Source organism: Montipora capricornis, chromosome 4, assembly GCF_036669925.1.
Source record: "Montipora capricornis isolate CH-2021 chromosome 4, ASM3666992v2, whole genome shotgun sequence".
NCBI classification, from domain to species: domain Eukaryota; kingdom Metazoa; phylum Cnidaria; class Anthozoa; order Scleractinia; family Acroporidae; genus Montipora; species Montipora capricornis.
The window spans coordinates 8,182,990-8,209,112 of NC_090886.1; the positions used below are offsets into that span (position 1 = coordinate 8,182,990).

Sequence of the window (26,123 nt, forward strand, 5' to 3'; positions counted from 1 at the left end):
AAAGCTCTGTAAGTACGGATAGCAAGATAATGATCAAAATTTGAAAGGAAAAGTAGCCAATATTTCCTAAAACACTGTGCTTGCAAAAAAAGGCAAAGGCTATGATTTGGATTGCTCTTCCAGCTTAAATTGTGTGAACTAAAATAGCAGGGTACAACTTTTGAACAACAAGAAGAACAAACACGACATTTGCCGTAAAAAGTATCAAAACTAACCAGTGAAAACTGCAGCACAATTGGACCCAACTGTTAGGTTTGCTATGGCTTGCTCTTTTTCTTTTTCTTTTTCGTAGAGCTCTTGCAGTTGATCCATTGCTCAAGCTTCTGTTTGTAATCTGCCATTGCAATCTGACAGTAAAACTCACGTGGATTGACACATGTCGTAGGGCACAACTCGACAAAGGAACCAGCTGTGGCATGGGCAAGCAGATCTTGAGTGGTCCCTTGGGAAACTAACAAAAAAAGGCAGCAGTCTTCAATTAACATTTTTGCCGAAAATGTCTTAAAGGAAGTCGGCTAAAAATCCTTTGAACAAAGTGTAGGCTACCCATAGCTTCTTTATAATTTTGGTCGCTTCTGTAAAAGGCAAATGCTCACTGTGAACTTTCAATAAGCACTCCTGAAATTTCCCTATGTCACGACGAAATGTCACTATGTCACAATGAAATTTTGCTCGAATCTTCATGGGGCCGCTGGGAAAGTTGCACGATTTTTCATTTTGACTGAAACAATAGGCGTTTTGAAAATTCCACCAAGTTCGAATGAGAATTCATTTCACCCGAAATTTGGTTACATTTCGTCGAAAAGTAGCAAAAAGTGGTGAAAACTGCGAAATTCGTTTGCATTCTTTTTGCACAGTACTGTAGTGTTGAAATCCAAAGGACAAAAAATTGATTTTTTGATCATAGTACCACTTTAGCTTACTTTTGGGTCGAGACATCTTTTAGTTTAACCCAAACTGTTGTCGGTTGAATTCGCAACGCGAGAACGTTCAAATTTGGAATTTGAAAACGTTTTTTCTTTAGATTTTAACAGTCAGGTTCAGGTGGGATGGAAGCAAACAAGTACATGTACCTTTCACAGTTTCTTGTGTCTTTGCATCATCAAATAACTTTATCCCATCTTTGGACAGCAACTCAACTTCATAAACTCCTGGATGTTCGCTTGAAAGCACCTTGAGGTCAAACTCTTGTTCGATAATAAGATCTTTGAACTTCTCAGGTTCTCCAGGGCTTGACAAACCTTTCAGACTGCACTGAACTGCTTGCGCAGGCAATGTCGCAAATTCTGGCGTTAATGTTCTGATCTTGCTCAGCGGAAGAATTGCAGTGTTACCGTAATCAATATAATAGACAGTGACACTGTGTCCTTGGACTTGAATGACTTGTGCACGATACCACCCACCATCGTCGTATTTAGCCACACAGTAAGTGCCATTGCTAACTGAGGACACAGTCTCTTCATCCACACTGTAATGCTCTTCAAGTTTTTCCATGACGTCATCCAGTTCTCCAGAGGATTGCACAGGCTGACAATAGAATTTTTGCGTACTTTCTACAAAGGAAACAAACACTTCAACTTTCTTGTCCATGTTCCAATGAATGGTTCCCACAATGCATGATTTTTCAGTTGATATTTCCGCCCCTTTGGATAAAGATTTGCTCATCAGAGATCCATCTGCTGATACCAGTTCAACTTCGTAAGTGTTTGCGCCTTGTTTACTAATCACTTGTGCTTGAAATACTTGTTCAACTACAAGGTCCTTGAAGTCTTCAGGTCCAATACAGTTAGAATACCCTCTCAAACAGCATTTCACAGCCTGAGCAGGCAATGTTGCAAACTCTAGCTTAAGTGTTCTTGTACTGCTAACCGGAAGCACTGCAGTGTCTCCATAATCAATGTAAAAAACTTCAACGCTTTCGCTTTCCACTTTGGTAACCTGGGCACGATACCAACCTCCATCTTCATACTTTGCAATGCAGAAAGCTCCAACAATTGCTGATGATAAAAGTTCTTGGTTTGTGCTATAATGTTCCTCCAGTCTTGTCATGAGATCGTCAAGATTGTTTGCACTTTGACACATGTGGCAAAAGAAGTTTTGCACATTCTCAACAAATGGAATTACAACCTCAATATTATCACCTGGTTTCCACTGAAGAACACTCACACTGCTCACGGGGGTAGATGAAGAACCTGCCTCAGACAGCACTTGACTGATCTTTGAACCATCTTGAGTTACTAGGTCAACTTCATAGACACCATCGTTCCTGACACTGACGACCTTTACCTTGAACTCCTGCTCGAAATCAATGTCCTTGAAGTTCTCAGGTCCTTGATCCCTGGAAAATCCTGTCAGGCAACATTGCACAGCTTGAGCAGGTAACTTAGAAAAGACAGGATCCATTGTTCTAATGCTGCTGATTGGTACAGTTGCACAGTCGCCATAATCGATGTAGTGAACTCTGACTTCCCTCCCCTGGACCTGTTCAACCTTTGCTCTGTACCATCCGCCTTCATTATACCATGCAACACAGTAACATCCAACAGCTACTGTTGAAGGACTTTCTGAATCACCACTGTAATTTTCTTCCAACTGATTCATTAGATCATCCAGTTCCGACGAGAGACTACTTGTTTGACAAAATAATTTCTGGGCACTTTCTGCAAATGCTACAAAAACATCAATTGTGTCTCCAGGCTTCCAATGCAAACAAGGAACACTGCAAGGTGTTTCTGTGCTTTGCTGGCTTGCTTGCTTGTTAAGAATGTTTGAGATTGATTCGTTGGATTCCTTTGACACTAAATCCACAAAAGCAACTCCACATTTCACTGAAACTATGCTAGCCATGAATTCTTTCTCCACAACAAGTTCTTGAAATTTATCATCAGAAGCAAAGCTGGAGTCTCCAGATAAAGAACAATCATTAGCTTGGATAGGAAGCCTGCAAAAAGTAGCAGCTAATACCTTCAATCTGGAAAGCAAAAGAGTCTCTGAATTTCCATAGTCAACGTAAACAACTGACACCATGCCATCCTTAACTTCAAGAATTCTGGCCCGATACCACCCATCATCTAGAGTAAACTTGGCAGCACAAACCTCGCCAACTGAGGGTGCGGAGAGTTGTTCCTGCTGTCCACTGAGAGCTTCATAATACTCGAACATCTCATTCATGAGCTCATCCAAGGAATCCGCCATCTTCAAAAGCTGACATGAAAATTTCTTAGGACCAGTTGCTGATGAGACAAATACCTTCTCTGTGGTGCCAGGCTGCATTTCAATCCCAAGAATCTCCACCATTTCTCGTTTCGTTGAGGGTCCCACAAGCATTTGTATATCTTTAGCAATGTCCAGATTCTTACCTTCACTTATGTCAAGCAAAACCACCTCATAAAAACTGGATTTTTCATCGTATTTGTCTGCCATCATGACCAGCTCTTTGTTCAGTGTTAGTTCTTCAAATCTATTCATAACTTTGTCAGATGTCAAGTTCTCATTTAAAGGATCAATCTTTGCCAGAGCACACTTCACAGCTTGTGGTGGAAGTGCCAAGAACTTTGCTGGAAGCTTTCTTATGCGTGAAACTGGAAGCATCTCATAGTTCCCATAGTCTACAAAGTGGACTTCAACCTGGCCTTCTTTAACCACCCCTGTAATTTTCCCCCTATACCACTTGTCATCTTCTGTAAACTGAGCGCAGCACAGCATACCTACAAATATCACATCACAAGCTTGTCCCATGTCTATAAGGTCAGTCATCACCTTTTCACAAGAAAAGTCTTGCCTCAATACAGGACCGTCCTCTTGCAAGAGGGAAACTTGCGTGTGGCTTTTGAAATGCCGAGTAACTGTGGCAGGTGAATCAAAGATCAACATTTAACTCTTACAGTTGTAATCCATTGACTCCTAGGAGTGAGTGTCTAAAGCCAGACAATTTTACTCTCAATGGGGGTCAGTTCAGGAGTCAATGAGTTAACAACATCCACATCGACTCAAAACCTACTGAATGTCCCCACTGACTCCTTGGAGTGAGACTTCGTCTCACGCTAGACAATTAATTTTAACCCTTTGATGCCCGAACCAACCTGAACCGGCCAAGCTTTTACACTATCTAACACCAGACGATTTTATTCGTAAATGCAGAACCCCCCCCGGAGTCAATGGGTGAATCACTCCCTGAACAACTATACCCCATTAACCCTGTGACGCTAGGGGGCTGTTTCTCGAAAGTCCGGAGACTTTACGGGCCATTTTCAGGTGTCACAATTTCCTTTGCATCTCAAGAACGGAGAGGATTTAAGTTATCAAACTTCACAGCCAGTTTTCTTTTTATTACCTTTAAAACATGTTAAAAGATCGACTTTCCAAAACGAGCGGTTGGCAGTTTCACAAAAGTTTTCGGGACTTTTGAGAAACAGGCCCCTGAACCAGCCTGGACTGGCCAGACTTGTTATTTTACTCTGTCTAATGCCAGACGATTTTACTCATCAATGGAAACCCCCTGGAGTCAATAGGTTAACAAAAGCTAAAAATAAGTGCTTGCCTGTTTTGAAACCTTTCAATATTGTTTGGTTAAATGTTGTCTAGTCAAATCAGCTTAAAATTATTTGGGGTTGACTTTCATTTAATGACAATCAGGGCTGTCAATAAATTTGAAAGTGGGTGGCAATGAAAGTCAGCTTGGCACACCTTACTGATAATGGAAAAACATTCTTTCTTTGGCACGGATGCCATGTTGTTCTGCCAGATTAAGAGCAAGACTGGAAACTATTCAGTTAAACATTCTCACCGTTCAACACCATTCGCACGAAGGATCGACCGGGAGCAGTTACTGTGTTTTCTCCTGTTTAATCTTCAGAAAATATGCTGTCAATTCCACTCAAAACAGGGAGAAGAACGCTTTAAAGGTTTCTTCAATAAGTTTATCAAGTGTAAGATTTTTAACCTTGACTGGTGGTAAAATGAGATGTAAGTAACCGGCTGATGATGGCTTACTAGCCAGCGGTTTTGGCCGGCTACCGGCCCTTATTGACAGCCATGATGACAATAGACCATTTCCAACACCAAAGCTGGGCTTTTATAAAAATATTCCAGAAATTACAAAAAAGGTCATGTTTCACTTAAATGAAGGGGTAGTTTCTAAAGAAACTGTGGTGCTGCGTCGGTGGGGAAGTAGTATACAAAAATTTGGTTTTATCAACGGAGTTGATAATGTAAATTGGCCACCGTACAGAGATTCTAAAAGCTGACGTTTCGAGCGTTAGCCCTTCGTCAGAGCGAATCCAGGGATTATGGGTTACGTGTAGTTTTTATAGTAGAGTAGGAGCTACGCTATTGGTGGTAACATGGCAACGTGAAAAATAGGAATATATTAGTTAAATGAAAAGCGTTCGTTAATACCGTGAGGATTAAGGGTGCCGATTTGAAAGATGAATTTTTGTTCCAGATTCTTGCGGCTTTCCGTCGTACCTAGATGTAGGGAAAGGCCGCAGATAGCCATGTGTTTTTTGGAGTAGTTAGGCAGATTAAAATGGCGAGCGACTGGCTTGGATGCATCCTTGTCATTCTTCTCAACATCGCGAAGGTGTTCACGGAATCGGTCACCTAGTCGTCTACCTCTCTCACCAATGTATAATTTATTGCATAACGTACAGGTTATGCAATAAATGACATTTGCAGAGGTACCTGTGAAACGATCGGTGATCTTAACAGATCGCTTAGATCCCGATATCTTGCTAGTGTTAACAATGAAAAGACAAGTTTTGCATCGTGAGCGCGCGCATTTGAAAGTGCCGGGTTGCTCGTTAGTTTTGAGCGCGCTTCTAACTAAAAAGTTGCCTACGTTTTTGTCGCGTTTGAATGAAATAAGTGGAGGTTGCGAAAAGATTCTACTAGTCTCGGGATCATTTTGGAGTAATTTAAAATTACTAAGAATGATGCTTTTGACTGCGTGATTATGAGGATGGAAAGTGAGGGTGAATGGAATTCTGTCATTCTTATCTTTTTGTGACGTTTGTAGTTTTTTAATCCACAGATTTCTAACAGGAGACCCAAGACGACGATGCCAAGCTTGAAGAAACCCACCAAGGAGCTACGCCAGGAAATCGTAAGTTATCTTTTTCCTTTTCCCACACTTAGCAGTAACTTAGCTTTCCGTTTAGCCACTCTCATTTTCGCCAAAACTAGGTTTTGTAGTCACATCAACTTCATCGGCCGTTGCCTCAATTCTAAAGTCATTCCTAAAGGTTTTCGCTCGAACTTTCATCCGTCTACATCCTCTCATTCAAATCAGTATCTTCACCAAATTCGATGTGCGCAAAATTCTTTTTCACGTAATATTATGAGGATCACAATTAGAGCTATGTGCCAAAAATGAATCGCACTTGACAAACAAATTCTTCATTGCCGCTCCGAACTTTCCAAAATCTGTCCAGCAATTTTAGTACAATCGATTCGCGCCAAAATCCGACGACTTAATTCTGGACTGTTGGACCATTTACACCAAACCAAGACTCTAAAACTTCAACAATTAATAGGTCCGCAAATTACCGACGACACTACATTGCATAGCCATAATAACGTAATTACAATTCCAGAAAATCTTCCGCTTACTGACTCAGAGAAATCTGTTCTCAGTAAGGGCCTAAATTTTGTCCCTATTACCGAACGCACCAACGAATTTTCTATTAAGCAAGATGTCGAAAAATTCCTTCGCCGCGTTCAGTTAAAAGCCTTTTTTCACGACAAAGAGGATGATTCGGACACTTCTAATAAAGATATTTTTGAAACACTTCTAGTTCGCAAATCCAAATGGACTTCCCCAGAGGGACAATTTGCCTCTTTAGATTTTTTCACCAAAAAATGCCGTCACGACATTCACAAACTTAAATTCAATCGCAACACTAAATTTTCCAACCTTTCTTCGGAAGAGTGGGCGGCGCTTAAAAATCTTAGTAAACGCAACGACATAGTTGTCAAATCGGCCGACAAAGGCGGCGCGGTAGTTGTTTGGCGGTCCGACCTTTACCAAAAAGAAGCTTTGCGGCAACTTTCGAATACCTCGTTTAATGCCAAAATCCCTAACGATCTCACTTCCAAAAATCAGAAACTTGTCAAAGACACCATTCAAAATCTTATAGTTAATCAAGAATTACCGGACACTGCCACTAATCTCATCATCAACACCCCTAGAACTTCGTGCATTTACTTCTTGCCTAAAATTCACAAACCCAACAACCCAGGTCGCCCTATCGTTTCTGCCTGTAGTTGCCCCACCGAACTCATTTATAGCTACTTAGACAGGATTATGACGCCTATCGTCAAATCTTTGCCATCATACATTAAAGACAGTACACACGCACTACAAATTTTCCGCGATTTCAATTTCTCCGGCCAAGACAAACTTATTTTCACCATGGGCATTACATCTCTATACACAGTCATTCCTAATAGCGAAGGTCTTTAAGCACTTAAACACTTTTTCGATCAACGCACTGTCAAAGAACCTAGCTCGGAAACGCTCCTCCGCCTTGCCGAACTAGTTTTAACGCTTAACTGTTTTTCATTCGCCGGCAACTATTACAAACAAATTAATGGTGTAGCGATGGGCACAAGAATGGGACCTACAATCATAGACAAAAGTAGTTGGGAAGGTTATGTAAATGAACCACACCAGAGCTGCATTTCAACCTGCCTCCGTCAATGCTCAAAAGAAATAGTTTCACTTTCTCTTACATAGCCCCCCTCCCCCCTATTCAATGTTGGAAGGTAAGTCAACAATTTCCCACTGAAACCATTCAGTTTTGCACAACATTGAACGAGGGGGGAGGGGAGAGAAGCAATGAAGACTTCAAAAGTGCTAACCTTCCCAACAGTTTTGTCTAAGATTGTATGAGAGTAGGAAATCTGCTTTGAACGCTTATAACTCTCGTAGTATTTGACATGTGGCTTCCATTTCTTATTCTGGACATGTTCTTATAATGTACTTTCCAATGCATAAATAAAATCTCACAATACTGAAATTTGGTTAAAATCATCGTTTTATGATTTGGATTTCAGACTTGCGTGACCCTTCACAACGTTACTCCAAAATCCGTTCTGTTGGGGAAGTGTTTACTAAGAATGCTATAAAAAATACATTTTTGTTATTTGATGTTTCATATTCGTTAAAAGATAGCTTTCTTTTTTGGAGGACGTTGGAAGAATGCCAAAAACTGTTTTATTTCAATTGATTTAGCAAGAAATGGTGCGAGCAGTGCGAGAGCACTTACATTACTCCCGACATCACTCCCAACATTACTCCATTTTCGAAGCCTAAAATAATGCCTTTACAGCACAGCTACAGATAAATTATTGAAACTGGAGTGTAACGGGTTTCCAAGGAAATAGTAGTAGGACTTTTCATGGTCATTTCAGCTTTATTTTAGGTAAATTGCAACATTACTCCATAAAGAGAGCTTAAATTGAAATAACGTATCTAATTAACCTTTGTGTATACATGGTTTCAATGGAGTAATGTTGAAAATAAGTGGATACAATAACTTTTGTCCATAATCAGAAATACATTGTACGTATTCCAGTATGCTTTACATATAACTACGTTATTGTTGCAAAATATCACATTCATTGGGCATATATTTCGCATTTTCTTATGGAGTAATGTCATGGAGTAATGTTCACATACATGTTTAATGTTCCCAAAATAGGTCAATGATTGACAGGCCATCCTACTCACGCTACTGGTGCAAAAAAAGTAATCACTGTTAATTTACTTATTTAATGTGACTCTGTTTGAAATGCACATGACGTTTTTAAAAGGCGCTGCTCTCAACGTGGCAAAGTGCAACTGACGTCCGCCATTGTGAGAGTTTAGTCCGTGAACTCGTTTGACCTTTCAAGACCAGCTTTTTGGCTTTAATTAACTATCATTTAGTCTTCTCCCCTTTCTGTTCATTTACGAAGGAATTTTCATCATGTTATTTGCTCTACAATTTAATACCATTGAGACATTAATGCAACACTGATGACGTCCTAACACATGTATGAAAGTTGAAAACTTGCCTTATTTTTAACCAGATAAACGCCTAAAAGTCATGATAACATGGCACAAAAAGCAGTTAAATGTTAAAGCAAGCACTAATTGTGTTTGTTTTTCAAAGGCACTGTAAACGCTAAGAAAAAGGTCGTCTTTCCAATTTAAGACCACACCCAGAATTTTCAGACAATCATAGACAAAAGTAGTTGGGAAGGTTATGTAAATGAACCACACCAGAGCTGCATTTCAACCCGCTTCCGTCAATGCTCAAAAGAAATAGTTTCACTTTCTCTTACATAGCCCCCCTCCCCCCTATTCAATGTTGGAAGGTAAGTCAACAATTTCCCACTGAAACCATTCAGTTTTGCACAACATTGAAAGAGGGGGGAGGGGAGAGAAGCAATGAAGACTTCAAAAGTGCTAACCTTCCCAACAGTTTTGTCTAAGATTGTAGCTATGCCAATCTTTTTGTAGGATATGTTGAACACCAATTTTTTAATCAGTACAAAGGCCCCAAACCTGAACTCTACGGCCGTTACATCGACGACTGCATCGGCGCTATTTCATCCAGCAGAGAAGAACTCGATCAATTTATAACCTCCGTCAACTCTTTTCATCCGGCTCTTAAATATACCTGGGAAATTTCGGAAACTTCATTGGCTTTTCTAGATATCAAAGTTTCTATTAGAGGCAACGTGCTATGTACTAGTGTGCACTACAAACCTACTGATTCACACAGTTATTTGTTGTATTCATCGTCACATCCATCACATATCAAGAACTCCATCCCTTATTCTCAATTTCTTAGACTTCGACGTCTATGTAGTGATGACTCCGATTTTTCCAGCAAATCAGAGGAGATGTGCCAGTTCTTCGAAAAACGTGGCTATCCTGTCTCTGGCCATCATCGCGCCCAACAATTTGATCGACAGTCATCACTACAAACGTCACAAAAAGATAAGAATGACAGAATTCCATTCACCCTCACTTTCCATCCTCATAATCACGCAGTCAAAAGCATCATTCTTAGTAATTTTAAATTACTCCAAAATGATCCCGAGACTAGTAGAATCTTTTCGCAACCTCCACTTATTTCATTCAAACGCGACAAAAACGTAGGCAACTTTTTAGTTAGAAGCGCGCTCAAAACTAACGAGCAACCCCGCACTTTCAAATGCGCGCGCTCACGATGCAAAACTTGTCTTTTCATTGTTAACACTAGCAAGATATCGGGATCTAAGCGATCTGTTAAGATCACCGATCGTTTCACATGTACCTCCGCAAATGTCATTTATTGCATAACCTGCACGTTATGCAATAAATTATACATTGGTGAGAGAGGTAGACGACTAGGTGACCGATTCCGTGAACACCTTCGCGATGTTGAGAAGAATGACAAGGATGCATCCAAGCCAGTCGCTCGCCATTTTAATCTGCCTAACCACTCCAAAAAACACATGGCTATCTGCGGCCTTTCCCTACATCTAGGTACGACGGAAAGCCGCAAGAATCTGGAACAAAAATTCATCTTTCAAATCGGCACCCTTAATCCTCACGGTATTAACGAACGCTTTTCATTTAACTAATATATTCCTATTTTTCACGTTGCCATGTTACCACCAATAGCGTAGCTCCTACTCTACTATAAAAACTACACGTAACCCATAATCCCTGGATTCGCTCTGACGAAGGGCTAACGCTCGAAACGTCAGCTTTTAGAATCTCTGTACGGTGGCCAATTTACATTATCAACTCCGTTGATAAAACCAAATTTTTCTATACATGCTTCACTAAGGCAGAGAGGAAATTTTCAAAGAAATGTCACATAAAATCAAGATCTTATAACCATTTGAAAACTCAATACCATACTTTTGTTTGAAGCTAAAAATAATAATAATAAAAAAAATAATAATAACAATAGTAATAATAATAATAATAATAATAATAATAATAATATCTGATCTGCTAATCACCCTTTCTAACAGTCGGAGACTGAATTACGAAGAGTGCAGCTCAACGAGGTCGGACCGAAGGAGCTGTGCTGCCAGCGAGGTGCTCGGCCCCTGACCACGACCCATGTATGACCTCGGAGCACAGCACCACAGCCTGATGGAATAGACTGGGAGTCGATTTTGAGGAGGGAGGAAAACCGGAGTACCCGGAGAAAAACCCTCGGAGTCAGATTGAGATCGACTGAAACTCAGCCCACATACGGCCCAAGGCCAGAGTTGAACCCGGGTCACAGAGGTGGGAGGTACGGTTGATGACCACTAAACCACACTGACAATATTGGGCAGATCAAAATGGAACAGAAATGCCACCTTCACCCTAAATCACGGACGAAGCTGCGTGAAGGCCATAACGAACCATTTTACCATCAATGGTTTTGGGGGACAGGTGGTCTCAATTTTCCCTTTTATCAGTCCAAGATTGGGGTTACACACTTTTTCCCTCCTGTCAAATTTTCCAGCATTAAGTGCTACAAAATGAAGTCAGATTTTAAGGTGGCTGGAACCAGTTTCACCACTTTAAGAGACCTTCTTATTAGATGGGTTATAACTACCATACTGTATCACGTTACAGCAATGTTATGGTACCATATAAAACACCAATTATTGCTTAACAAAATGCACCCACTATTGTGAGGTAATAGGTAGCCATGGCAACATGAAAACTCTCCAAAAACACCCTATATTTCCTCTTTACTGGCTTACGTATATCTCAAAATGAACTCCGTGACCCCCATTTTTTATTGTAGAATAGTAATTTTTTTAAACTTTGCTGATAGTTCTATCTCACATGGCTAATCACTATTCAACAATAAAAAAGGGAGGGTCACTCAGTTCATTTTTAAGATACAAGCAAGTCAAGACGAAATATAGAGTGTTTTTGGAGAGTTTTCATGTTGCCATGGTAACCTATTAAGTTACAATAGTGGGCGCATTTTGTTAAGCAATGATTGATGTTTCATATGGTACCATAACAATGCTATAATGTGATACAGTGTTGTAGTGACAACCCTTCTAAGAAAAAGGTCCCTAAAAGTAGTGAAACTGTGAAACTAGTTCCAGCCACCTTAATGGAGGACATTGACCCATTGACTCCCTGGGGTTCCACCATTGACGAGTAAAATCGTCTGGCGGACGTCAAAGTGAGAAAAATGAGCAAACGCTACCAAATATTGAGGGAAATTATAAAAATATTAAAGCACTGAAGCATAACTGGAGGGCTAAGCACCCGTGTTCTATACAAATCCTTATAATTTTTTCTTTCGCCTACGTATTTCAACATGTTCAAACGATATAGGCACTAAAATTATTTTCATTACTGGGAAAAAAATAATCATGACAAAACAGGGCTTGAAATTAGCGAAAAATCCAGTCGCAATTTTGCGACAAGATACGAAAATGTAGTCGTACTTTCGCAAATTTAGTCGCAAAATCGTCGCACTGCATTGTGTTGTAAGCAGTGTGGCAAAACAAAATATGAGCCCACAATACTTGTGTTGCAAGAAACTCCTGAAAATGGCGAATGATATCGAAGGAGTGGAGTTGTGCACGTAACAACGCAGTGAAATTAGGCTACAATTATGCTATCTTCAGATTGAAAGAAGACTCAAGGCGAGAAACAAAATTAATAATTTTGTCATTTCTTAATTTATTTTAGGAAAAAGAGCACAAAAGTGGCAACTGCTAACCTTTTTGTTTCGAAAGAGCGAAGATGAAAACAAGTCGCAAATTTGCAAGTTCTCCAGATATTTTAGTCGCAAAGGGAAAAAATTCCGTTGCAAATGGGACTGTATTGGTTGCAATTTCAAGCCCTGCAAAACTGTCAAGCAGCGTGTTTACAAAAATGAGCTCAGATATGTCGCCAACTTGAGAGTTAACTGAACTTGCTGACTATAAACAATGGTAATTAGCAAGTCCAGTATTTGCTGGAGTTCATATCATCATATCATATCATATATCTTTATTTACCCTCAGATTTTTAGAGTAGCTTGGTGTGGCTAATATCTTCAAGCTTTTACCCGCCCAACCATGATACACCACACAAGATAGACCACAACACCGGGAACTACATGCCCTACTCTTTGCGACAAGTGTGTGGGTTCTTTTACGTCCCACAGGATTATGAACATTGAAGGGTTGTGAGATGGGGCCTACGGTTTATTGTCCTTATCCGAGAAGACTAGAGAGTCTAACCATTTATAGATGTAATTACAAAGGCAGCACTTTCTCCTCAGTTATTTAAAGACCCTGAGTGTTGGTCCAGCCGGAGTTGAACTCACGACCTCCCGCGTGACAGCCGGGTGCTCAACCAACTGAGCCACCGGTGTGCAGTGTTAAACACATTCAGCCTCTAATGCCTGAAAAAAAGTTCGGTAGAGAAATTTCTACCTAACACGTATTTCCTTGATTTGTTTTATCTCAATACAACATTACTAAAGCAGACTTGCCAACAAGCAAAAAGTACAACAATTAACATACCACGAGAAGGATGAGAAATGCCAGACTTCTGTCTTGGGACAGCATACTGCTCTGTTATCTCCTGCATCCACTTTTCTCGATCAAAGGCAGATTTCTGAAGCTGGCACCAAAAATTGCAAGGATGTTCAATGAAGCTGACAATGACATCCTCAAATTGGCCAACCTCCAAGCTAGGATTCGGTAGAGTTTGTGATCTCAGGTTCTCAAAATTAGTGGAAGCAGGCATGGCCCCATCTGCTAGTTCAGCATTTCCATTGATCAGGAGCTCTTCACTAATGTTCTGTTCTTCTTGTTTGTTTTTAACAACAAGTTCAACTCTACAAACTCCACTACTATCTCGTGCAACAACAGTAATCACTGCCTCCATTTCAAGAGCCAAGTCCTTGAATTTCTTTATGTCCTGCAATCTCCACTGAGACTGGTCACTAAAGACCTTTGGTATAATCCTGTTCAGCGAACACTCAATACCCTGTTGAGGTAACTCAGAAAACTTGGGTATTAATTTCTTGATTTTGCTCGCTGGTATTGTTTCAGAGTTGCCATAGTCTACGTACAACACAGAGACTCCCTTTTGTGTGGTGTTCTGTACAACTGCACGGTACCAGCAACCATCCTCTGAGAACTGAACACAGCATGGTTCACCAGGGAAGGGTGACGACAGCAGCTCTTCCTGTGCAGGAAGACTTGAATAATGGCGTGCGACCTCTAACATCAATTCCTCCAATATGTGGCCATTTCTAAAAAGCTGACAATAGAACCTACTAGGGCTAATGATGTTTGTTACCAAAACCCTCTCCTCCTTTCCAATCAGGATTTCTTCCTTCACAAAAACTGGTCTAGGAACTGACTTGGAAGATGAATGAAGTGGCCCATTGGAAGCACCAGGAACAATAGTGGCAGTAAGCTTTGGTGGGTCAGAGGACTTAACACCATAGTTAGCAGCAATGAGAATCTGGTTTAGTTTCCATATCAAGATCAGAAGTCGTATCCATGAGTTTAACTCTGTGCCGTCCATCACTCTCAATACAAGTTACTAGTCCAACAACGTGCTTAAACTTGATGAGATTTTCAAACAACGCTTTTAGCTTCATCAGCCCATTGTCCATCTTTACTAGCTGGTTCAACACCAGCAATAGCAAAACTCATTGCCTGGCAAGGGTGCTCAAGGAATTCTTCCTTAAGATCTCTTATATCCGACAGTTCAGTGTGTTGCGTGTTGCCGTAATCAACAAATCTTACTTCTATCCGTCCAGTTGCAATCGAACTCACATTGGTGATGATTCCTCTGTACCAGGCATCATCTTCATAAAACTTGGCACAACAAGGATACCCAAACCGTACACGACTGGAGAGGGAGAACTGCTGGATCAAGGTTTGCATACACTTCTGCAAGATTTTCCATGAGCACTTCAAGGATCTCTAAATTTGACAAAAGTTGGCACCAAAAGTGTGAAGGATCCACAACCCAAGTAACACTGAGATGATGAAAGAATCAGCAGGTAGACTGATGGTCTGAAACTTGGCATCTTTCTTAAGTTTGATGGTCCAGAGGTTCCAGGAGAATGACCATTAATGAGAGAATCTGTCAGGGCCCTGTGTCCTCCGTTCTGCATCTCGTCAAAAATAGATCGAGTACCTCTGTCGTCGAAAAAGTTGAGTGACAAGAACGCAGTTTTTCTTCAGCTGCACGGCCCTGCAAAACAGCTCTTGTCCCAAGATGGTGTCACTTAGCAAGGAAATGAACTCACCGCCGAGATGATCGAACCCTTCAAGTTCACATTCGAAGGATTGAGGGAGAAGTTCGCAAAACCTATCCTCAGCATTTCTCACACAGTTAGAGGAACAATTTCGGTATTGCCGTAATCCAAGAAAATACTTCGCAGCTTTCGTCAGCCAAGTTCACACCTAATACTCGAGCGCGGTACCAGCGACTGTCTTCCAGATATTGCACTATGTAAATGCATCCGACCGCCATTTCGGAGGCTTTTGGTGGTTTAGCTCGGCCTGATAATACATTCTGTTCTATCTCGGTCAAAAGCGAGTCCAATTTTCCCGCCTCATCGTTGATTTGAACGAAAAAGCTTCCAGAAGATGAGTCCACGTGAGTGACAAGAACGCTCACAAATCTCCCGAACGGGAACTTAACTTGCATCGCCATGACTTCTGAGATCAAATTATGAGAGACCTTAGCTATCCTATTCTCATTTACAAAGTCCATCCGTTGCCTCTACAAGCTCACAAAAGATACTCAGGTGAGCTGAGCCGTCTTTAAGATCTTGCGGGAAGTAACACATGGCTTTCCGCAGACCATAATTCCATTTTCCGGAGGTTCGGAAAATCTATCGGGAATATCCGTAAGTCATCGGAACCTTTCTCCTTGATTGACTTTCACGATCGTAAACAATCAAATATTGAAGGTGTGGTTACGTTTACTTCCCACTAGAATCAATATGACGGCGAACGTGTACTGTGGTGGCAAAGTTTTAAGAACTTTTGCCAGAAACTTTCGGACCAAAAATATTACCAATGGTAAAAAAATGTTCTTAAGACACCATCTATATCTAGATGTAAGTGATCGGCTGATGATGGCTTACTAGCCAGTGGTTTTGGCCGGCCACCGGCCCTTATTGACAGCCATGATGACACTAGACCATTTCCAACACCAAGCTGGGCTTTTATAAAAATATTCCACAAATTAAAAAAAAAGGTCATGCTTCACTTAGGCAGAGAGGAAATTTTCAAAGAAATGTCACATAAGATCAAGATCTTATCACCATCTGAAAACTCAATACCATACTTTTGTTTGAAGCTACAATATTGGGCAGATCAAAATGGAACAGAAATGCCACCTTCCCCCTAAATCACGGATGAAGCTGTGTGAAGGCCATAACGAACCATTTTACCATCAATGGTTTTGGGGGACAGGTGGTCTCAATTTTCCATTTTATCTGTCCAAGATTGCGGTTACACACACTTTTTCCCTCCTGTCAAATTTTCCAGCATTAAGTGCTACAAAATGAAGTCAGATTTTAAGGTGGCTGGAACCAGTTTCACCACTTTAAGAGACCTTATTAGATGGGTTATAACTACCATACTGTATCACGTTACAGCAATGTTATGGTACATATATAAAACACCAATTATTGCTTAACAAAATGTGTCCACTATTGTGAGATAATAGATTACCATGGCAACATGAAAACTCTCCAAAAACACCCTATATTTCCTCTTTACTGGCTTACGTATATCTCAAAATGAACTCCGTGACCCCCCATTTTTTATTGTAGAATAGTAATTTTTTTAAACTTTGCTGATAGTTCTATCTCACATTGCTAATCACTATTCAACAATAAAAAAGGAGGGTCACTCAGTTCATTTTTGAGATACAAGCAGTCAAGACGAAATATAGAGTGTTTTTGGAGAGTTTTTCATGTTGCCATGGTAACCTATATAAGTTACAATAGTGGGCGCATTTTGTTAAGCAATGATTGATGTTTCATATGGTACCATAACAATGCTACAATGTGATACAGTGTTGTAGTGACAACCCTTCTAACAAAAAGGTCCTTAAAAGTAGTGAAACTGGTTCCAGCCACCTTAATGGAGGACATTGACCCATTGACTCCCAGGGGTTCCCCATTGACGAGTAAATCGTCTGGCGGTTTAGGCCGGTTTGGACGTCAAAGGGTTAAAGTTACATAAAAATAGAACAAGTGAAAAAAATGAGCAAACGCTACCAAATATTGAGGGAATTTTTAAAAATAAAAATATTGAAGCATTGAAACATTTCTGGAGGGCAAAGCACCCTTGTTCTATACAATCCTTATAATTATTTCTTTCGCCTACGTATTTCAACATGTTCAAACGATATACAGTACCGCTCAGAAATACGTTAACCAAAATAAATTATGCGCACAATACGCGTATATCTATTTGCGTATGTGCATATATCTATACGCGTATGTGCGTATATCCATACGCGTATGTGCATATAACCATACGCGTATTCGCGTATACCGATATACGCGTCTGCCTCATTAGCTTGCTTACTGTTTTGCTTATTGTTATAATAAAGAATACATGTAGCTTGTCAGCACTAAAATAGTACACGACTACGAACTACATGACAAAGACGCGCGCACTTTCACAAACAGCTGTCGCGTTTGGAATACGACCACGCACGGATGTTTATTTCATCGATAAACATACAGTTCACGTTCAGAGTTATTTTGTTCCACACTATTAAAAAGAGAGAATTAATAATATACAAAAGGCACACCATCAATAAACATGCAATTCTCGGGGAAAATGTTTGAGTTTACCTCGCCGAATACAATGGAAGTTCTACTCCTATTTGAAAGGTGTTGCATTACCTGTCACGACTTCCTCTTGATGTGAGTCGTATGCAAATTTTGATAGATAGATCGTTGTTCGGGCATTCCCTTCTACTTTAATTTGCTATCAGTTTAAAACCAGCAGTATCAAATGATACGATACTAAAGAAATGGTTTCCCATTTATGAGTTGGTCGCTTCTCTTCATAAAAAGTTTTTAAATCAACGGAATGGAAATGAAATGTTGATTTATCTTTTGATTGAATCAATTTCACACCCGTGAATATTTTTTTCACTCCCACTTCACCCGTGAATTTTAACCCTTAATTCGTGAAAGTTTTCACCAATCATTCACAGCATCAACAGTTTCATGCCAAGAGTGAAAGTTTCTTATCACGGCATATTCACGCCGTGAAAATTGAAATTCACGCACCGGGACCATGAAAAAAATTTCACGGTTTTCGATGAATCCATAAGGCCCTTTTTGCGTAAAGGGTCACAAACGATACACGTATTTGAATGCCAAACTTAAGACAAATTTTTGTTTCCCTTCTGATTCATAAACATTGAATTACTTTTGCTTGTTATCCAATAAATTCGCGACGGGAAGCGACCTGCGCGTTTGTAACATGATAGCTTTTGCATTATGTAAATTCTCTGTTATCGGCTCGTGGCTTTGTTCAGATCAGAAATTCTTTGTTTTACTCAACAATGCAACACAAAGGAAATTTATGGTACTGAATAACAAAGGAAAATCAGACGCGCATGAATATACGCGTATGTGCGTATAAGTATACACGTATGTGCGTATAAGTATACGCATATGTGCGTATAAGTATACGCACATATGCGTATAAGCATACGCGTATATGCGTATACACTGCGTATGCGCAGTTAACGTATATCTGAACGGTACTGTAGGCACTAAAATTTGCATGGCAGTGTACTGTAGTTTGTACCACTATTTTCATAACTGGGAAAAAAATAATCACGACAAAACAGGGCCTGAAATTAGCGAAAAATCCAGTCGCAATTTTGGGACAAGATACGAAAATGTAGTTGTAATTTCGCAAAATTTAGTTGCAAAATCGTCGCACTGCATTGTCTTGTCAGCAATGTGGCAAAACAAAATATGAGCCCACAATACTTGTTTTGAAAGAAACCGCTGAAAATGGCGAATGATATCGAAGGAGTGGAGTTGTGCACGTAACAACGCAGTGAAATTAGGCTACAATTACGCTATCTTCAGATTGTAAGAAGACTCAAGGCGAGAAACAAAATAATTTTGTCATTTCTAATTTATTTAGGAAAAAAGAGCAGCAAAGTGGCAACTGGTAACCCTTTTGTTTCGAAAGAGGGGAGATAAAAACAAGTCGCAAATTTGCAACTTCTCCAGATATTTTAGTCGCAAAGGGAAAAAAAATTCGGGCGCAAATGTCGCAATTTAAAGCCCTGCAAAACTGTCAAGCAGCGTGTTTACAAAAAATGAGCTCAGATATGTCGCCAACTTGAGAGTTAACTGAACTTGCTGACTATAAACAATGGTAATTAGCAAGTCCAGTATTTGCTGGAGTTCATATCATCATATCATATCATATATCTTTATTTACCTCTCATTTTTTAGAGTAGCTTGGTGTGGCTAATATCTTCAAGCTTTTACCCGCCCAACCATGATACACCACACAAGATAGACCACAACACCGGGAACTACATGCCCTACTCTTTGCGACAAGTGTGTGGTTTCTTTTTTACGTCCCACAGGATTATGAACATTGAAGGGTTGTGAGATGGGGCCTACGGTTTATTGTCCTTATCCGAGAAGACTAGAGAGTCTAACCATTTGCAGATGTAATTGCAAAGGCAGCACTTTCTCCTCAGTTATTTAAAGACCCTGAGTGTTGGTCCAGCCGGAGTTGAACTCACGACCTCCCGCGTGACAGCCGGGTGCTCAACCAACTGAGCCACCGGTGTGCAGTGTTAAACACATTCAGCCTCTAATGCCTGAAAAAGTGTCCAGTAGGGAAATTTCTACCTAACACATATTTCCTTGATTTGTTTTATCTCAATACAACATTACTAAAGCAGACTTGCCAACAAGCAAAAAGTACAACAATTAACATACCACGAGAAGGATGAGAAATGCCGGACTTCTGTCTTGGGACAGCATACTGCTCTGCAATCTCCTGCATCAACTTTTCTAGATCAAAGGCAGATTTCTGAAGCTGGCACCAAAAATTGCAAGGATGTTCAATGAAGCTGACAATGACATCCTCAAACTGGCCCAACCTCCAAGCTAGGATTCGGTAGAGTTTGTGATCTCAGGTTCTCAAAATTAGTGGAAGCAGGCATGGCCCCAACTGCTAGTTCAGCATTTCCATTGATCAGGAGCTCTTCACTAATGTTCTGTTCTTCTTGTTTGTTTTTAACAACAAGTTCAACTCTACAAACTCCACTACTATCTCGTGCAACAACAGTAATCACTGCCTCCATTTCAAGAGCCAAGTCCTTGAATTCTTTATGTCCTGCAATCTCCACTGAGACTGGTCACTAAAGACCTTTGGTATAATCCTGTTCAGCGAACACTCAATACCCTGTTGAGGTAACTCAGAAAACTTGGGTATTAATTTCTTGATTTTGCTCGCTGGTATTGTTTCAGAGTTGCCATAGTCTACGTACAACACAGAGACTCCCTTTTGTGTGGTGTTCTGTACAACTGCACGGTACCAGCAACCATCCTCTGAGAACTGAACACAGCATGGGTCACCAGGGAAAGGTGACCACAGCAGCTCTTCCTGTGCAGGAAGACTTGAATAATGGCGTGCGACCTTTAACATCAACTCCTCCAATATGTAGCCATTTTTAAAAAGCTGACAATAGAACCTACTAGGGCTAATGATGTTTGTTACCAAAACCCTCTCCTCCTTTCCAATCAGGATTTCTTCCTTCACAAAAACTGGTCTAGGAACTGACTTGGAAGATGAATGAAGTGGCCCATTGGAAGCACCAGGAACAATAGTGGCAGTAGGCTTTGGTGGTTCAGAGGACTTAACACCATAGTTAGCAGCAATGAGAATCTGGTTTAGTTGCATATCAAGATCAGAAGTCGTATCCATGAGTTTAACTCTGTGCCGTCCATCACTCTCAATACAAGTTACTAGTCCAACAACCTGCTTAAACTTGATGAGATTTTCAAACAACGCTTTAGCTTCATCAGCCCATTGTCCATCTTTACTAGCTGGTTCAACACCTGCAATAGCAAAACTCATTGCCTGGCAAGGGTGCTGAAGGAATTCTTCCTTAAGATCTCTTATATCCGACAGTTCAGTGTGTTGCGTGTTGCCGTAATCAACAAATCTTACTTCTATCCGTCCAGTTGCAATCGAACTCACATTGGTGATGATTCCTCTGTACCAGGCATCATCTTCATAAAACTTGGCACAACAAGGATACCCAACCGTACACGACTGGAGAGGGAGAACTGCTGGATCAAGGTTTGCATACACTTCTGCAAGATTTTCCATGAGCACTTCAAGGATCTCTAAATTTGACAAAAGTTGGCACCAAAAGTGTGAAGGATCCACAACCCAAGTAACACTGAGATGATGAAAAGAATCAGCAGGTAGACTGATGGTCTGAAACTTGGCATCTTTCTTTAAGTTCGATGGTCCAGAGGTTCCAGGAGAATGACCATTAATGAGAGAATCTGTCAGGGCCCCGTGTCCTCCGTTCTGCATCTCATCAAAAATAGATCGAGTACCTCTGTCGTCGAAAAAAAGTTGAGTGACAAGAACGCAGTTTTTCTTTAGCTGCACGGCCCTACAAAACAGCTCTTGTTCCAAGATGGTGTCACTTAGCAAGGAAATGAACTCACCGCCGAGACGATCGAACCCTTCAAGTTCACATTCGAAGGATTGAGGGAGAAGGTCGCAAAACCTATCCTCGGCATTTCTCACACAAGTGAGAGGAACAATCTCGGTATTGCCGTAATCCAAGAAAAATACTTCACAGCTTTGGTCAGCCAAGTTCACACCTAATACTCGAGCGCGGTACCAGCGACTGTCTTCCAGATATTGCACAATGTAAATGCATCCGGCCGAGATTTCGGAGGGTTTTGGTGGTTTAGCTCGCCCTGATAATACGTTCTGTTCTATCTCGGTCAAAAGCGAGTCCAATTTTCCCGCCTCATCGTTGATTTGAACGAAAAAGCTTCCAGAAGATGAGTCCACGTGAGTGACAAGAACGCTCACCAATCTCCCGAACAGGAACTTAACTTGCATCGCCATGACTTCTGAGATCACATTATGAGAGACGTTAGCTATCCTATTTTCATTTACAGAAGTCCATCGGTTGCCTCTACAAGCTCACAAAAGATACTCAGGTGAGCTGAGGGGTGCTTACCATTTACCCAAATAATCCGGATGGAATGATCGTTGCATAAAGGTAAGCGATTTTCCGAATTTAATGACCAACTGGATGAGAATGGCGCTTACCATTTACTACACGGCATTCCATCCCGCATATGTGAGAAAGGGCCTGGAAACGGAAGGATTCTCACAAATGGTAATGCACTAGTCAGTGGATAGCCCCGCACCCCCATACCCGGGGAATAGAGGGTCATTAGATCAGGCCTGCCTTCTAAATGAAGCAAATTCCCCGCTATGCGGGGCAATTTCGTACGTCAAAACCAAACTTTTCTCCCCCGCACCCGGGACGATAGAGTACTTCCAAAACTGTAAAGCACAATGCTGACCAAAATTAATGTACTTTAAGAATTTTTATCTCAAATTAAACTTTGACAAACATGAAAATCAACAATGCAGTTCATTTCTCATAAAGCCCGAATAAATCTACCTTGAGTTACAGATTTGGCGTTCGAAACTTTACAATCACTGGGTTTAGCACAGCCCTGAAAATGGGAATAAAAATACCAGTTTCCTTGGTGTCAAAACCATTAAGATAACAACGACATAAGTCCAAACATGCATTTGACGAGCAGCTTAATCTGACAATATTCCAGTTATTTGCCCTCTATGCGTAAGCATACCCAACCTAAAGTACACTCAACTGACTACAACGGTTCACCATCACAACAATTCTCAAAGAGCTATACAAATTTCACTAAGAAAATGGCTAATTACCAAAATTTTATGGCCTCATGATCCAGCTACAGTTTGCAAATAACCAAGAAATTACCAAGGTAAGAGAGTAAATCCCCTATATGGAACGTTTTCACTCACTCTTACATGGTGCCCAGTTCTTCCGAGGATGTTACTCGCGCGATGCGTGGACTGCCCAAGCGATTTTCTCGAAAACTACCTGAGAGAAATTTTTTCTGCACTCTCAGCTGTCTTTTTGTTCGGCTGGGACTTCGTTTGTTATTTGCTCTTAGGCAGTTCGTTATTTTGCCCTTTATTCGGTTTTAGGGAATTTAATACGCAAACCTCAACGGCAACGGCAACGAGTACAACGGCTGTGTAGGCGAGGGTTATAATTCTGTTCATTCATTGCCGTTCTTTACAAAACTAGATGCTTCTGTGAAGCATACACTGACTTGCCTGTGATACGTGCTACAGAAAATCAGAAGGCACTGAATTGTGTGGTATTGAAATACAGCATTCCAGTCTCTGAAGAATAACAAATAAAAGTTGGCTTCTGGGCTGACATGTTGATAATTTTCAAGTTCCCTCACAACTTCTTTTCACCACAAGTGTGCCCTATGAGCATCCGAAAACTTTGTAATACTAAACTTCACTGAAGTCAAGCCCTGTTTCGCGGGGTTAGTGTTGGGATGGGAGACCAAAACAATAAACCCCTCATAAAAAACAGAAACATCTGACCGAAAATACTATTAACGCTAACAAATGCGAACTCAGCAAAGTACAGATTCTGGTAGCTTGCTTTATGCAAAACAAATATTGATGAAAAAGCAAATAAATATTGATACACAGTTTTCAGAAAGAGCAGAAGGAAGTTTCCCGGACGGTCGATCGAGAATAAAATATTTACGACATGAAAACAACATTAATTTTGAACCGTGAATATAGAATATAAAAAGTTACGATCAGCGACAAACATTTTGGGAGATTTTTGCTACGTTCAAGTAAATTGCAAAATCGAAAGTGACATGGCCGGAATTCAGCGGGCGCCGTGATTAAGTTACCGCGGCATGTTTACTCGCCAAACAGTGAAGCATCTGTGTCAAATGATGGCAAGATACCGGGTTTTTGTAAGTTTCTTTTTCTGTCAAGTGTTATAAAGTTTGACAATGAAATGAGCGAAGTCAAAACAAAGATCACAATCGCCCAACTCTTGTTTATGCAAAGTCAAAATTTACTCTCCAAGACGCGTACGACGTTATTTATCACCAGGTAATTCCATCATTTTGGAAATAGCAGCTACTTTATTATTCATCTGCGTCACAAGTTTTCACTGATTTTGGGCCTCATTTTGTTGAAACTCAAGCACGCTTCCAACAGGCCTGTAAACCCTTCCTGCTTACAGAGCAATACTAAAAAACTTCTCCCATATCACATTTGAACCTTAAGCTCGAAAATTCAATACACAACATGATATCATAATTCACAAAGGCAGAAAATACCCGCAGAATCCTTTTCCAGCGAAAATTTTATTGAAACAAACAACATATTTGCTCTTAGAGGTGAAAACCTCTTCCTATTTCATTGCGTGCGTGAAGACAAGAAACTCAATTGTGTCAAATTACCATGTACTTCAGGTAAATACTGCTCACTTTGATTTCGTCTCGACGGGCGATAGATTGTTGTCGAAGTCCAGTACTCGTCGCTTTTGAGATTCATGCCTAGTTTATCCAACTGACTTTCCATTATTGAGCTCCATAAGGGTATATTTTGTTTAAGGATCCACTAAAACGCCATTCGCGTTGCATTACTTTCGACGCCATTGCAGGCTAAGTTAATGATTCTACTGTGTCCACCAGAGTAGCCTGCGAACAGGCTCCCAGCGAAAGCGAAAAAAATTCGGCGAGCGAAGCGTGAATCCGCGAGCGAAGCGAGTGGGACGCAGTCCCTCATCACCAGACCGCTCTCGCCTCATCCCACTCGCCCTAGACTACACTCGGCTAACTCGCCCTAAACCCAAGCGGGAGCCTATCCGCAGGCTACCACCAGAGAAATCTACGCAGTTCCACTATCCTCTCGATCCTAAGAAAATACGCGCAGAAGGCTCTATACACAAAGACACCCATTACCAGGGGAGTGACAGGCAAGACTTTTACCGACACGGAAAAAAAAAAAAAAAAAAAAAAAAAAAAAAGAAAAGAAACAAACTAAACGTAGACCTCGACTGGGTTTGCCCATACGGGCAACCCAGTAACAACGCGAAATGACCACATTCTGCATATTCGAGAACTTTAACTGGCCACTTAAAGAATTTCTTTTCGAATTTTGACGCTATAGCATATTCTATTTGGGATATTTCTGACAGTGCTAGATAAACTGAATGCATCTAGATTCGTAGGTTGAATATACATGTAAAGTCGTTTTTTAATCGACGTTGTTTCTGGCGTTGTTGCCATTTTTCCTTAAACTGCTTTTTGCCGCCTTAGCGGCGAGCGTCTATCTGCACTTTCGACCATCTGGTTGCGTTGTGTTTCGGCGAATGTTCGCTTAGCACTCGTGTTTCTACTCATTTCTCTACCGTTCATTCAGTTGTTATTGTTTGTGCAGGGCAAATGTGTCTCTTATCTAAACTCCTATTAAATTTTCGAAATGTATTAAAACATAGCGAGAGCCGAAGCTACTTTGCTTGTAATTAAAATATCAAAGAAGAAATCCTCACAGCGTTGAAGGTTTTCCTTCGATTTGAAACTAACAGAAACAAAACATAAACAAATCCTCCTCGAAACATCCGTGGAAGAAATGGGGACCATGTCTAAAAATAACTTAAGAGGGATTAACTTTAGTAGAAAGCCTATACAGGGTATTCTCTCCCTTACCTTGATAATCTCTTGAAAAAACCCTTCATCGGTAACAAATTTTGAAACTACTCTGAAAACTATAGCAAAGAAAATAAAAAAAATCTAGTGAACTACAGTAGACCTTTGAAAGAGTCCTTGGTAGGAACTTGCATGTCCCACCATTACGCAGACCGTGGTAATGTAGAAACTCTAAAAGACGAAACCCATCGGAGGTAACATTTTCAAGGTTCACCTCACAAAATCATAAAGTAGTGTCACTGTCACCCTCTATGCGTACGTTCGCGTTGCATTCTAATGGAAATACTGAGACAAAAGGTC

The 26,123-nt window shown here is 40.6% G+C and overlaps 1 protein-coding gene across 1 annotated transcript; it reads right to left on the reverse strand.

The window, feature by feature from the left end:
* Nucleotides 1-210: 210 nt before the first annotated feature.
* On the reverse strand, nucleotides 211-22,265 carry LOC138046043 (tudor domain-containing 6-like). Its single transcript, XM_068892728.1, is given in 5 exon segments — nucleotides 211-314; nucleotides 317-451; nucleotides 1,074-3,707; nucleotides 13,519-14,354; nucleotides 20,822-22,265. Coding segments are annotated over 5 exon segments (5,022 nt in total). The 5' UTR covers nucleotides 22,135-22,265.
* Between the last annotated feature and the right edge of the window lie 3,858 nt (nucleotides 22,266-26,123).